The sequence below is a fragment of the Panthera pardus genome, unplaced genomic scaffold, assembly GCF_024362965.1.
Source record: "Panthera pardus isolate Hobbes unplaced genomic scaffold, ASM2436296v1 HiC_scaffold_11, whole genome shotgun sequence".
Taxonomy (NCBI): domain Eukaryota; kingdom Metazoa; phylum Chordata; class Mammalia; order Carnivora; family Felidae; genus Panthera; species Panthera pardus.
In genome coordinates this window covers 99,262,305-99,277,488 of record NW_026526666.1, presented here as the reverse complement: position 1 = coordinate 99,277,488, position 15,184 = coordinate 99,262,305, and the positions used below count along the sequence as shown (strand labels likewise).

Genomic DNA, 15,184 nt, shown 5'->3' with positions numbered 1-15,184 from the left:
CACCCTATGAATAAACATTGAGAGGATATAAAGGAATTCTTATGCAGTAAAATTGTATTTAATATTGTAATGTAATCATTTTGAATAATGACAGCCTTCAAAAATGGAGTTCAGGCTCATAAGTATTGTATTACGATAGTTCCCCAAATGCGTCACATTGTCACATTGCTGAACATTCTCTTATAGTTAGTGCTCTGTTACCTACCTGGTCCTTTTTGTGCGTGCTTTTTTACACATGTGCTTTAGGTATCTTCTCTCTTCAATTTGCATAGGCTTCTTGCAGAGTCTCTTACGGAGGCCTTTGCATTTGGGATTTAATGAAGACAGAAGCAGCATTTAGTGACGTGAATTTGCCAGACCCGAGTAGTTTTTCCAACCCTGCAATAAGTCAATCTAAATATCTTTAAATCTTTTTTGACATGAGATAGGGTTTATATCTTGGCACATAACTTTGCATACAGAATATTTAGTGTCATGATCAGTACATGATAGGGGGGCTTTAAGAACATATCCTACAAAGTCAATACGACAGTATTTTAAGAAGAAGGAAAAGTATGGCCACTTAGTTTAATTTGAGTTGTTTTGGATTTATGTAGACTTTCTTGTTTATTTGTTTTATTTATGATTTTTTATAACATGAATATATTTTATTTTTATTAGAGTTAACAGACCTAATCGTTGTCTCTCAAGCATGATACGAAAGCAGATTAGAATATTTGTTATTTCATAGATAGGTAGTATTCATTTTATCCTTAAGCAATCTTAAAAGGAAAAGAGAAGAAGCCAGGGTGGGGGTGGAGTGATAGTTGTCAATTATGTGGGAACAATCAGAGTTGATGTTCTGTAAAATATAGTTTATACATATTGATAAGAAAACCTTTTTAAGAGTCAGACATACTTTATTCTCTAATGTTTGTTAATGTCCTCTTTTATCACTTAAGATTAGCCATTCTGAGGTTTACACTAAAAATGAAAAAAATAGCATAGAGTCTATAAATTTAGCTCTGCTTTTTTTTTCTTTTTTAATGTTTTCAATGTTTATTCATTTTTGAGAGACAGAAAGAGCACATGGGGGGAGGTGCAGAGAGAGAGGGAGAGAGGGAGACACAGAATCCGAAGCAGGCTCTAGGCTCTGAGCTGTCAACACAGAGCCCGACATGGGCTCACGAACTGTGAGATCATGACCTGAGCCGAAGTCGGACGCTTAACCGACTGAGCCACCCAGGCGCCCCTGTGTTTTCTCTTGTTAAATTTTCAACCAGGTAGGATTTATAGATGGGTTTAGCACCCATTTATTGACCAACAGAAATAATAGATCAACAGCTCCAAATTCAGGGGCCAAATTATGATCATTATCGTTAAAACTTATTTTTTAGAAATAACTGTGCATATAAAGTAACTGCATAGAAGTCTTTGGCCTAGAAAGCAAGATACTATTTGCTAGAGATAATTGTGGTAATCGCAGCCAAGTAAAAGAGAATGCTGAGATTCTTTTTTTTTAACTAGACCATCCTGAACTACTCTTCTAAGTGAAAAGTTTCTTTTCCAAGGAATAGAAAGAATTCCCGAATAGAAAGCCTTCCATAATCCTATCCAGCGTAGGGAATTCTAAATCCAGCATTGCTTTCACTTGGATCCGTGTTATCAGGATGTGCTCTTGTTAGTTAAGAACGGTTGGTTAGTATCCAGATAGCCCTTGAAGACTAGTTAGTTGTTTTAGGCCCAAGTCCAAACAGCAGCCCGACTACCCAACTAAAGTTTTTGAAGAGGTAAAGTGCAAGCTAAGTATGAAAGAGTTAGAGACAGCATTTTAAAGTGGATCCATTTTTACATGAGCAGAATATAATCTTTCTGTTTCATGTCTTGATAGGAAGAGTTGTCATTTAAAGCGATATTCCTCAAATAGCTAGAAATGCCATGGGTTTTCCTAAGGAGAAAAGATCTTCAGGTTGTAGTAAAATATTACTTGGGGAATTTTAAATGACGTGTAATGAAAAGTATATTTGCCTAGCTTAATTTATATTCTGGAAATTTATTTCTTAACAATTTGGAGGTGAAGTGTTTGTTGGTTTCAGTGTGTGAAAACAAAAAAAGCAGACCCACCATAAGGATCCTTCTCTTCTGCTTCCTGTTCTCTGGGTAACGAGTGGCAATTGCACAGACGTAGTGCATCGGTTTGGCATGACAAGAAAATAGCGACTCCAGGAGGCACTTGTGGAAGGACTCCTGTCAAAACCCTCTTGTCTTCTAGAAAACAGTTTGGTTGATAAGAACCTCACGTGGTCTGCCAGTAGGGATTCATTTTTAACATCATCCCTGTTTGACTGCTTCTTTTTCTACCTTCTCATCTTCTAACTTTTTTCTAGGGCTGCTCTTTTTAGTAAAGCTAAACAAAACGTGGCCTCCTACAGCCTTACTAACCTTTGTTAATCCGCCTGCTCGTCACATCTTGTATGGCATCTGTGCTCACTCGTGGGGGAGAGAGTTTCTGGAAGAAGCAACAGCAATAACCAAGGCAAATGTGGGGAAGTGGCTGCATGGGCGTTAGCATGTATGGGGCATAGGTTTTACTTCATTTTCTCAAGATGGTGGAGATGTCATTTCACGGCATTTTGTTAAATAAAAACTTCACATGACCTTAGAGGGAAAGGGCACTGTGTCAGTCCTCCTAAGAAATTGGATTGCAGATTTCATCACTTAAGCTAGAAAGTGGGAATTTGCATTAGTGTTACTAAACAAGCAAATCTTTATATTAATGATCTTTATATACATGTCTTAATAAACGTACACACCATTTAGGGGTTTTTTTGTGTTTTTTTGTTTTTGTTTTTTTAGTTTTACTTATTTATTTTTGGTTTTGGTTTTAAATTTGGTTAAGGCTTTTTGGCTTGTTTTTTCTTCAGTTTGATTTTCCTTTTTTACATTTTAATTTTGGTTATTTTGGGGCCATTTTTTGATTTTGTTTTTCCAAAGGACGCGGATTCTGATAGCGGGGACGATTCTGACAAGAGGTCCTGCGAAGAGAGCTGGAAACTGATTACTTCTCTGAGAGAAAAGCTACCTCCCAGCAAGCTGCAAACCATTGTTAAAAAATGTGGCCTCCCTAGCAGTGGGAAGAAACGAGAGCCAATTAAAATGTATCAGATCCCCCAGAGAAGGCGCCTGAGTAAAGATTCCAAGTGGGTCACCATCTCAGATCTTAAGATTCAGGCTGTAAAAGAGATATGCTATGAGGTTGCACTCAACGATTTTAGGCACAGTCGGCAGGAGATTGAAGCCTTGGCCATCGTGAAGATGAAAGAGCTCTGCGCCATGTACGGGAAGAAGGATCCCAACGAGCGGGACTCCTGGAGGGCAGTGGCCAGGGACGTCTGGGACACTGTTGGTGTAGGGGATGAGAAGATCGAAGACATGATGGCCAGTGGTAAAGGTGGCACTGACGTAGATGACCTCAAGGTTCATATTGACAAACTGGAAGACATTTTGCAGGAAGTGAAAAAGCAAAACAACATGAAAGATGAGGAAATAAAAGTCTTAAGAAACAAAATGCTCAAAATGGAGAAAGTCTTGCCACTGATTGGATCTCAGGAACAGAAAGGCCAAGGAAACCACAGAGCAAAGGAGCCCGTCGGCGCTGGTGTCAGTAGCAAGTCTGAGAATGACGGAAGCAGAGGGGACAGCGGAGAACTTGAGAAAGAGGAGCGCGTCTCCCAGCTGATGAACGGGGATCCGGCTTTCAGACGGGGACGTCTGCGCTGGATGAGGCAAGAACAAATCCGCTTTAAGAATCTGCAGCAGCAGGAGATAGCAAAGCAGCTCCGTAGGCAGAACGTACCTCATAGGTTCATCCCTCCTGAGAACCGGAAGCCCCGGTTCCCCTTTAAGAGCAACCCTAAGCACAGAAACTCTTGGAGCCCTGGGACCCATATCATCATAACAGAAGATGAGGTCATAGAGCTGAGAATCCCAAAAGATGAAGACGGAAGGAGAGGAAGTAAAGAGGAGAGCCAAGAAAAGGGGAGTAGAGCAGCTCCTAAGGATCCCCAGTTACCATGGGGCTCTCAGGGCACGCGAAGTCAAGATCACATCCAAGTCAGCAAGCAGCATATTAATGCCCAACAACAGCCACCTCAGTTACGCTGGAGAAGCAACTCTCTCAATAACGGCCAACCGAAAAGTACACGCTGCCAGGCATCTGCCTCCTCGGAATCGTTGAATTCCCACAGTGGTCACCCCACTGCCGATCTGCAGACTTTCCAGGCAAAGCGCCATATTCATCAGCACCGTCAGTCTTACTGTAATTATAACGCTGGAGGTCAGTTAGAGGGCAGCGCGGCCAGTTCCGTTCAGAAGCAGACTGACAAACCCAACCCCTGTAACCAGTTTGTGACACCTCCGAGGATGAGGCGCCAGTTTTCGGCACCCAATCTCAAAGCTGGTCGAGAAACCACAGTGTAAATTACTGGACAAACTTGAAATCTTGGTGGAGGAAACAGGCAATGTTGTTAGCTCACGATTTGAGTTGGTTCTAGCCTTGGCCTTGAGTTCCTGCTATTTACATGATGGTTTTAATGTTGCGTCCCTACAAATCTTAACTGATTTTAATACTGTTAAAACTTAAAACACTGGTAAACGTTTCGGCACCTCCCTGTCGTTTGATGCCACATAAATGGGCAGTTTCTGGAATTTTAGACAAAACACTGAGACCTCCCTTATTTTTCCGAGACTTTCCCCCTTTCTTGGTGCCTAGATAATACACTTACTTACCCAGGCTGGTCTGGTTTTGGTGTAAGTTTGTTATGTTTTTAGAATGCCTACCAACTGATCTGATATCCAGAAAGACCTGCCTCTCTGGGTTAATGCAGACATTCTAAAGGGGAACTTGATCTACAGAATTCAATGTCTTTTATTTCCCCATAAATGTTAGTCGTTAGTTTAATAGCATGCTGGACACAGCTTTGGGTTTCCCATCCACGTCTGTTCCTGTCTTTAAATACAATTGGAATTTCATAAGCCAAAACTAAATGTCTTCGGACATGTTTTATAGTACACAGCTTTGCATCCTTCTGCAGAACTTCCCCCTTCTTCTTCTTCTTCTACCGTATTTTACACAGAATTGCTTCAGTAGGTTTGTTTCGCTTTGGTTGTTTTTTCTTTTCTTTTCTTTTTTTTTTTTTTTTTTGAAGTATCTCAGTATGTGTATGAAATTTATCGTAATACTGAAATCTTTAAATTGGCACCGTTTCTGGATTTGTTTGTAGTTTGCTTTTTGAAGTTTAACACATCATTTCTTACACACACACACACACACACACACACACACATTCACACTCTGAACTGTTCACCAAAATCAGGCCAACAAAATACTTGTATGTGCTTTGAGCAGTATGTATAAGTTCACAGGGAGGTTATTTGGTGGAGAGAGGGAAGAAGTTGGACATGGGGAGAAGGCCACACAACATGTGACTCTGTGCCACTTATTTTCAGTAGATGATATCGTGAAATAAGTTAACTTTGGTTGGATTGAGAATAAAGGAGATGATGTGTAATAAACTATTCTTTGCTTAACAGTAGTAATGCTCACAGATGCTCAAGCAAGGGAAGAGAAGTCCTCGTGAACATTTATTGTATCAATACCTCATTTTACTGTGTTGTGGTCTCAGTTTGCCTCACTGGAGAATCCACTAAAAACGATGGATTTTAATGGGAAGAAAAGAATAGTTTTCTACATCCTTCCTCATCTCTTGAACTTATCGGCAACTTTTTTAAAGGCGGTGCAAAGAGCCAGAGATGTCTGTGATAACTGCCTGACTTCGCGCTGATGACTCCTAAGTCACGGGGGTCACCTGCCCAACACTCGTCTTCCAGATGGTGTGGAATTGCAGCCAACATAGCGATTAGCATTCATGGAAGCCTTTGAGATTGTGATTAGGTGGTTTTCTTTTCCTTTGCGTGTGGGCACAATGCCTTATTAGAACACATTATTTTTAACCATAGTATCTTATTTTATTTTACTTTTTTGCTTCTAAGAAAATGCTTTCTTAATGCACAGAAAGTTGCTTCTGATTAACGTTGGGGACGTTTTTGCTTTCGTAGCTAGAACAGGTCTAGTCTTCAACTGAGGTTTGATGGCATATTAGACAGATTCGGGTGAATGATGTTTGTAACGGGTGGACTCCTTTGAGATGCCAGTGTCCTGTACCACGTGGCTTGAATGAACTCAGTAGGCTACTTCAGATCAGTCACTTCAGCGCATCTTGTGTAAGCCCTGCTTGTTCTTCTTTATTATTCTTAGATACGTTCTTAGATATATTAATTATTCCTTTCCCTTCTTGCAAAAAATTCATTTTCTACTACAGGTTTCTCCCGCTGTCCGAAAGTAGAGTGTTTCTGTGAAACTTTTCCTAAGCTGAAACGGTGTAAAGTGAAGAAGCCATTACCATTGATTTATATGGGAAAAATTCTGAGGGTTCCCAGGCTCAAAAAAACAACCTCTCTCAGGCTTTTCTGATACTTACGACACGTCTTGCTAACGGATGCACGGGATAGATCAAGATACAGCACAGGTGCTCACAGACACAGTTCAGAGTCTGGCAGCTTGACAGCAAGCTTCTGTGTGTGTTTCCCCGGGAAGGAGCTCGGCGGGGCCGCTGGCTGCTTGGGATGTGGGCGCCACCTCTGATGGCTGGCTGCAAGACGAACGCACTGAACGCGGGTTTTCATAAAAGCGAAAATCCTCTTTGGATTTCTTTCAGTTAGCAAAAACAGGTATTAACATAGGTCTTCATGAAAGCAAGTGGCATAACACAGACTTTCGAAATGCGGGGGAAACCTGTGTTAATCACAGTAATAATTGACCGAGCTTTCGTCCCTGTAGCAAAAGTGGGCTCTCATTTCCCTAACTTGAAATAGGATAGGATAGGCCCATATATTTTTTCACTTTTATGGTGGCCTTTTAATCTCGTTATGAGCAGTTGCCTCCCTTTCCCACTAAGTAACGGGAGTGCCTTTCTACTGGTGATCAGGTGACACTATAGAATGAGAAGTAATACGGCATTTTCATTTACAAATGTGGGTTGTGGTAAGCACTGTACCCACACCAGTATTCCAAAGAATTAGGTTTGTGTTTGTGCTTCATCTGCTGACCTAGATGCCCTTGTATTGCTAAAATGTTTAGATACCTAAAGGAGCCCTTGATTTCAGATGACCAGAAAGAAATGAACCGAGGTTTGACTGATTGCCACACATGTCCCCTCCTGCATTTCGGAGCAGATGTTTGTCTTAGAAAACAACTTTGGGTGAATAAAGCTATTTCCTTGACTTTTTAACTAAATAAGCTATTGGTGTCATGCTTTTGTGAGCAATTGGCATAGCCCGTATTGTTTTGTTTTTAAATTTGACGGTATCTCTGCCTGAGCTTAAATAGTACGTGACCAAAGAGAAATGGTCATCATTAAACCATTATTGTATTACTGAAGTATTCATAGCTATTTTCATAGAAAAATGGGCGGAAATGTGCTACTGAAATTACATAATGGTCTGACAATTATGGGAATGTAAAGGAGTGCTAATTAATTAGTACAATTTTACACACCACAATGATATTCCCTGGAGAGTTAAAGACATTCTGTTCATCTAATAAGTCTAAACCAAAGGGCTTTTCCTCTATTTTTGCCTCTTAATTCTTTCTAGCACTTCAGATTGTTTCTCCACTCACTGGAGACGCAGTGATTGGGGATCGTTTTTTCCATCGAAGTGACTTGAAGTGACCTCTCGTGCTTTAGGTGCAGGTCGATGCCGAAAAGAAACACAACACAGCAGAGTCTGCCACGCGGATGTCTGCCTTAAAGGCTCTCAGACTACAGGAAGTTACAGAGATTTCCTCTGGTCAGCTGCTGTAACCCCGTGCCTGACTGGTCCTTAATAGGCTTGCCTTAATGCTTTGCGCACAGGACTGGGAGGAGGGGAAGACGCCGCGTCCTTGGGTGCCGTAGGGAAGATGCCTTCTTAGGTGCGGCGCAGAGCCAGCTTCTGTCCTGTGCTGGTAGAGCCAGAGTCTGCGTTATGAGCAGTTTTCATACTTGTCCAGTTTATGTCATCTTTCCAAGGTTTCAAAATCTGCTCTAGGATACTTAGTTTGAACCACTCTAGGTTGTGAAATGTATTGGTTTCCTGCCATCGTTACTGTAAAAAGAAGTTGTGAATCTTCTTGTTAATGAACTATGGATTTCTCCCCCAGTTTCTAAAATAAAATGCTTGAAGGTTGTCTGTGAGTGTAAGACCTACCTTTTCAGAAAGGGAGAGTTTAGTTTGTAATGTTAAAAAAATAAAGTCCTCGTTCAATAAAAGCTGAAACCATCTTTTAAGAGTGTGATTTCTCTCTGATGTGGGAAGAAAGAAAAGTGAAACAGGGTGGTGCTAATTAAGTCTGGTCTTGACTTTTATTTATTCCAAGTTCATATGAAGATGGTGGCAAACCACATCTTTTTAAAATATATTTCTGTACAAGCTTGATTCATCTAAAGCTGTTGCTTCTGTGGCCCTTTCCTGTTTATCTGAATTCTATCTTACATGGGATCTTTAACCCCTATTCTATGCCATATTTTATTTAAATAAAAACTTGTGTAGTGTAAGTCGAGTTTAACCGTAACAATGGTTTCAATCTTTTTGTCATATAAGCTGAACGTTTTAAAAATGAAATAGTATAGTTCCTTTCACATGGGTAGACACTGAATTTCTGAAAAGCTTTCAATAGCTCTGTTTGGCTTTTCTTTTTCCCCTCAATCGCTGCTCTTCTCCACCCAGAGTATTTAGTGATGTGCTAGAAGGGACACAGGACGAAGCGGAACAGTTTTCTGGAGTGGGCCGTCAGTCTTAACGATCGTGTGGACGTGATACTATTTTTTTATATTGAAGAACAGCACAATCGTGTATTACTATGGAGTAGAATACAAAACCCACACGAGGCTCTTTCTCCCCCGTAAGTTTTTAATATGAAGTTTGGAACTTGAGAAAAATACTATACTTGGATTGGTCTGCTTCTGGCCTCACACTCTGCCCTTAAAGTACTTTGTATTTCTCTGCTGTCGGACAAACTGGTGGAAAGGTGGCCAAGACCTGATCATTTCTAGGGCGACACACCCGATCCCAGTGCAGTATGATGTGCTTAGTGATAGTCGTGTGCGCAAGGGTAGAGTGGGGAAAGGTGTTTGAAGGAGGCGGCCCTGAGTCAAGAGCAGCGTCCCAAAGCACAACTGGGAATTTCTCCCAAGTGAACAATGGCAGGGTGAGCGAGGAAGCCTGTCAGGTCCAGGGGAACTGCGAGCAGCTTGAGGCGGTCAGAAGAGCAGCTGTGTGTCAGGGAGGGGTAAGAGAGGAAGGGGGTTGGGGAGGCGGGAAGGGCCAGGTCATGGCATGCTCAGAGGTGGGCATTTCATCTTGAGTGTGATAGAAAGCTACCAAATGATTTTATACAGGGAGACTGCGTGATTAGATCCACCTTTTAGAAATGATTCAAGTTTGGGTTGGAAGGAAGCAAATTCAGAGCCCAGTGCTCCAGTTCGGAAGTTGCTGCACGGACAAAATGAGAAACGAAGCTTTCCAAACAAAGGCAGGGACGGTGGAGAGAGGGAAAGACTCTGATAGACTACTGGAGGCAGAATCAGCAAACAGATCAGTCTGTGGATGGGATAAACCTGTGTATACAACCTGAAAGGTGATGAATGCTCTCACTTGGATCGTGGTTGGAAAGTAAACGAGACCAAGAGGATACTGGGGGACTGGGAGAAAATAGGAGCCACTCAGGCCTGAGAGTAGGTGTCGTGGGATCCCTGGAGGAAGAGGTCTGGGGCTGCGTCCTCATGGTACCGCAGGTGGTGAGCAAATTTAGGGGTTGACACGGGACGTGGATATCTCCCTTCTGGCTACTGCTTGCTAATTATAATCTGCTATCAGAAGAGGAAGGTAATATTAGCAAAAGGAGCCAAGTCTGTAGTGTCAAAAACAGACCTAACCAGAACCCCCGGAATGGTGACCTTGATTGCACCCTAAATGCTACCTCCTCAGAGATGCTCCAGTGTGGCACCGTCCTCTCTTCCTGGGAGTGCTACAGCGGCCTCCTAACTTGTCTCTTTGCTTCTGTCCTGGACTCCCTAAGCCACCGTCCACACAGCAACCAGCATCATCTTGTAAAAACAAACATCAGATCGTATCAGTAGTCTCTGGTGGCTTCCCCTTGTGCTTTAAAATCTGAACTTCTTGGGGCGCCTGGGTGGCTCAGTCGGTTGAGCGGCCGACTTCAGCTCGGGTCATGATCTCTTGGTCCGTGAGTTCGAGCCCCGCATCGGGCTCTGTGCTGACTGCTCAGAGCCTGGAGCCTGTTTCAGATTCTGTGTCTCCCTCTCTCTGACCCTCCCCTGTTCATGCTCTGTCTCTCACTGTCTCAAAAATAAATAAAACGTTAAAAAAATTTTTAATAAAATCTGAACTTCTTACCATAGCCCACAAAGCTTTCCATGTTCTGGCCGCTTACCTGCCTCTCTGACTTCGTCTTGTAACATTCCCACACCGCAAGCACTTTGGACTGTTTGTCCCCTGAACGTGCGAGTTTGTTCCCCCCTTGGGCTCTTGCACTTCTTCAAGACTGAAATCCTTCCTCAACATGTATAGCTCCTCTTCCAGATCTGCGCTCACATGCCCTTTCCCTGCCCCAGACCCTCCTCCCCATCCCAGGGCGGCTCTCACAGTTTTGATAATGATGACCTGTAGTCCTTTGTGCCTGTTTGGTTCTCGCGTGGGAGTATAAACTCACCTGGAATAAGTTCCTTATCTGTCTTGTGGGCTCCACCTTTCATCTGTACACCTCGTCCAGAAGAGCCAGAAGAGCCGTTCGGAAATGAGAGTGTGCATCAGAACTCCCTGGGGGCTTGGAAGAGCACAGATTCCTGGGCCCCACCTCCAGACTTTCCGATTCAGGAGGTCTGGGGTGGGACCTGATAATCTGCATTTCTGATAAGTTCCCAGGCGGTGGTGATGCTGACGAGGCTGGACCAGCACCCACGTCTGAGAACCACTGATCTAGAACAGGGGTTGGCAGACTTACTGTGTAAAGGACCAGATAGTGAATATTTTAGGCTTTGTGGGCCCAACGGTCTCTGTTGCAACCACTCATCTCTACTGTTGTAGATGAATAGCAGCAAAGGAATGGACGTGGCTATGTTCCAGTAAAACTCCATGTACAAAACATAGGCAGTGGACCGGATTTGTCCCCTAGGCTGTAGTTTGCCAACCCTGATCTAGAAGATGGTCGTCTTGGGGGAACTTCCACTGGAAGCTTAGGGCGTGAGTCCGTAACTGATCTAGAAGACAGGTATGTGCCAGATGCTGGTGATCCCATGGTCAGTGACAGATTCCCCGCTCTCAGGAAGTTCACAGTTGTGGATGAGACAGCCGTTAGACGAACAGTCACACCAGTAGTTATACGGCACGCTCGTGACAAATGCTATGAGGGAAAAATGTAAGATGCTTTGGAAGTTTACCACCAGGAGACTCTGGGAAGGAGAGGCAGCCTTTCCTTTGCTCTCATCTGATGACCTCTGTGTTGCTACCCTGAGAAAAAGAAGCGATCTTAAGAAAACCTGCTTTTCTACCCACTTCTGGTTCTGCATGCATCCATCCCTCCTGTGGCCTCCTGTTGTGCATCCTTCCCTCCTGTTGGTGGATGAACTGGCCTGGCTCCTCCCCGAGCCCCGCCCATTTTCCCTGCACTCCATCTTACGTCACCTTCTCAAGAACTCCCTGTACATTCAGCCCTTCTCTTGTACATCTTCATTCGAGCATGGCTTCATTTCACCACTTTCAGAACACTCCATGTTGCCTGAGAGCCTCCACTCCATTTCTCTGCTGCCTGTTGTAGAAATGTGCCTGCAAAGAGTTCTCTGTAATGTCCCACTCGTCCACACCCCCTCCCCGTTATTTCCTTTTATTGCTCTTTTATTGTTTCTTCTCCCCATTCTTGCTTGAATTCGCTCTGTAGTCGGACTCTTGTCCCATGTCACCCCACTAAGCCACTCGTCTCAGGGCCACCAAAGATCTCCACAGTGATGGTGATAAATCCAGTGGTGTTCTCTCAGTCCTCTGCCCTGACCTGAAGATGCCACACACAGCTATGACCTGACGACCTCATAGCTGACTGGCATCTGACGGTTAACCTGTCTAAACTGGAGCGATCAGCTCAGGCCAAATCCCAAGCGCCGTCCTCAGTTTCTCCTTTGGTTCTCACACCCATGACCACATCATCAGTAGGTCATGCTTCCTCTACCCGTGAAGCATACCCCAGCCCCGTTCTCTGATAACCACCTTTACTGCTGACCCCCTGGACCCCCTACCACCATCTCCCTCGACATTGCCGGGGCAGCGTCATGACTGCCGTCCCCGGCCTGTTCTCCACAGAGAGTGACGTGGAAACATACGCCAGGCCCCTGTTACTTCCCAGCTTCCAAACTGCCCGGTGGCTTCCCTCAGAATGAAATCCACGGTCCTTACCATGTCCCGTAAGGCCGTCCGTCCATCACCCAGTCCCTGTCTGCCTCCTTCACGACTGCTGTCTCACTCCTTCCTCCACTCCACCCACCCGGGTTTCCTTGTTTCTCCTTAAAACAAGAAAAGGTCCTCCTTTCCATCTAGGACCATCGTACTTGCTGTTAGTTCTACTTTGATTGGGATTCCCCCCACAACCACTCCCCTCAGAGATCTCAGCCTGCCTGCTTAGATCTCTGACTAAAGGTGGTCCCTACAGAGAGACGTCCCCTGACCACCTAATCTAAAAGTCTTCCGCCTGCCCTTCTCTCCTCCCTACTACCTATCTGCCAGCCTTGATTTTCCTTCATAGTACTTCTCAGGGTGTATCTTGTGTCTGTTTAACTATTGATTGTCTGTCTCTCCCTCACCGGTGAGCCTTTTGTCTCATTGACCACTATATTCCTAGCACCTGCATGTAGCAGGAGAGGGTAGTGGTGAAAGGACCGTGCCCTGGAGTCCCGTTGCTTGAGTTCAAATCCCATATCCGTGCTTGCCGACTCCGATCTTTATAAAATTACTTAACTTTTTTATGCCTTTTTCTTTAACATGAGGGTAACAGTAGTAGCATCCTCAGGGTTATTAGGAAGATTCAGATAATTTATGCAGAAACATTAAGAACAGTTGCTGGCACAAAGTAAGCTTAAAAAGAAGGACGGGCAGGAGAGAGAGAACATTCTCGTAGAGGGAATAGCCAGTGTGTAGTGCCTTGGATACGTGTACATATACTGGGTATATTTAACCAGTTAGGAATTCTTACAAACACAAAAGGCTACTGCTAAAAGATATTATTTGGTGGGCTTTCCATAATTATCCTAGCTTTCACCCTGAAGTCAACAGAACAATAGCATCCCAATCTCTCTCTCCATTTGTTGGAGGAAAATCCAATAGAGTTTTTCTGATGACTTGCAAAGTGTCCTTGTTGGAAGCTCATATACAGCCTGGTTTGGGGAAGAGGAGGGCCAGTTCAGGAAATAGTATTGATACTTGGCCTATCTGCTGCTGATAGAGATTTTCCCGAGTCAAGATGCAATCAAAGTTCTAGGCCCATAGTGTTACAGGAGACCTTTTTATGTCCGCTTTACTGCCACTAGAGCCTTCAGGGAAGGTCTCCCTCATACCTTAACTGTCAGACTCTAAGGATTTTGTTTTTATCGGCAGTTTGGCCAGCTTGTAAACTGATTTTTGAAGGAAATCTCAAAAACAAGCCAGTCACTAACAGCCAGAATTGTGTGATTCCACAACAAGGAACTATCTACATGGGATACTTAAAGTAGTTGAAATCATAGAAAGTGGAATGGTCGCTGCCAGGGGAGGAGGACAGGGAGAGTGGGGAGTTAGTGTTTAGTGGGTGTGGAGTTTCAGTTGTGCGAGGTGGAAGGAGTTCTGGAGACGGATGGTGGTGGTAACACAACAGCGTGAATGTACTCCCTCCACAACACTGAACTGTTTGCTTAAAAATGGTTCAGACGGCAAATCTTATGTTCTGTGCATTTTACTGTAATAAAAAGTTGCAGGGGGAAATGAAAAACAAGAAAAAAAGTCCACAAGGTAAAATAGTAACATGTTTTCCACCTGAGGATTTTTAGGTAAACCGGCCATCTTCCTCTTTTCACTGAAAGGGGCTTCACAGAACAGAGAGGTTTTCTAAGGGGGAAGAAAGTAGCCTTTTATTTTGAAATATTTCAAACATACCAAAAGGAAAGCTAGTGCAATGAATCTTCGTATACCCGTATTTATGTATTCTCTTTTCTGAATCATTTGAAAATAAGTTGCAGATACCATGGAGTTTACCCCCCAGATACTGCCACGTGTATCTCCTAAAATCAAGGACATTCTCTTAACACCATTAACCTAGCCAAGAAATTTAATACTGATTCACTACTGTGTAGTAGCCTGCCCGGTTTCAGGTTTTCCTAATTGTCTAAAAAATATAAGTGTTGGAAGTATGTGTGTGTTTTAATCCCAGATCCAAGCGAAGCTTGTATATTACCTCTGGTTATGATATTTCTCTTCTCTTTCATTACATTGGCATTTTTCAGTAGTCTCGGCTACGTGTGGCGTTGTCTGATTATTTCCTCAAGATTAGATTTAAGCATTTTTGATAAGAATGCTGTCAAGGTGACACTGTGTACTTCCCTCACATCGTATCGGGTAGACAAAATGTCAAATTGTTCTATTATCAGTAATGTTAAAGTTTAATCAATTTAATGTGACATTTCCCAGCTCTTTCTCTTCCTTATTAACACATATGTATCTAGGGTAGTCCTTGGGATTCTGTGACGATTCTGTTCTCCATCCACCTTTCACTCCATTGTGTTAGCGTTTCTTAATGATTCTTGCCTTGACTCACTTACTACATCTGAGGTTGCGATGTAGTGGTTTTCTAATTGTCAATCCCTTTGCATTTATTTATTAACTGGCTTTTTCCCCCCAAAAAGGAGCTCCTTCCCCCCCCCCCCTTCAGTATCATTGTGGACTCACGGATTTCTTTTATATTCAGTGTGCTATATTGTGTTTCTGTTATTATTATTATTTACTTGCCAGTGGGATTCTGTGTCCTGTAGAAATGGCCCCATCAGTCTTTGAGTACTTCCGTCCTTTCTCG

At 43.3% G+C, this 15,184-nt stretch overlaps 2 protein-coding genes across 29 annotated transcripts in view; one reads left to right on the top strand and one right to left on the bottom strand.

The window, feature by feature from the left end:
• Positions 1-15,184, bottom strand: part of DFFA (DNA fragmentation factor subunit alpha) — a 244,621-nt gene that overhangs the window by 101,778 nt on the left and 127,659 nt on the right. The window lies entirely within an intron of this gene.
• The window catches only part of KIF1B (kinesin family member 1B), a 144,328-nt gene that overhangs the window by 79,141 nt on the left and 50,003 nt on the right, over positions 1-15,184 (top strand). The window contains exon 21 of one of the 28 annotated variants that reach the window (XM_053899004.1): positions 2,974-6,246. The exons of the other annotated variants lie outside the window; for them this stretch is intronic. Coding sequence (XP_053754979.1) covers positions 2,974-4,458 — 1,485 coding nt within the window. The 3' untranslated portion in view covers positions 4,459-6,246. Of the gene's footprint in view, positions 1-2,973; positions 6,247-15,184 lie in introns of those variants that run through there. 28 annotated transcript variants of the gene reach the window in all.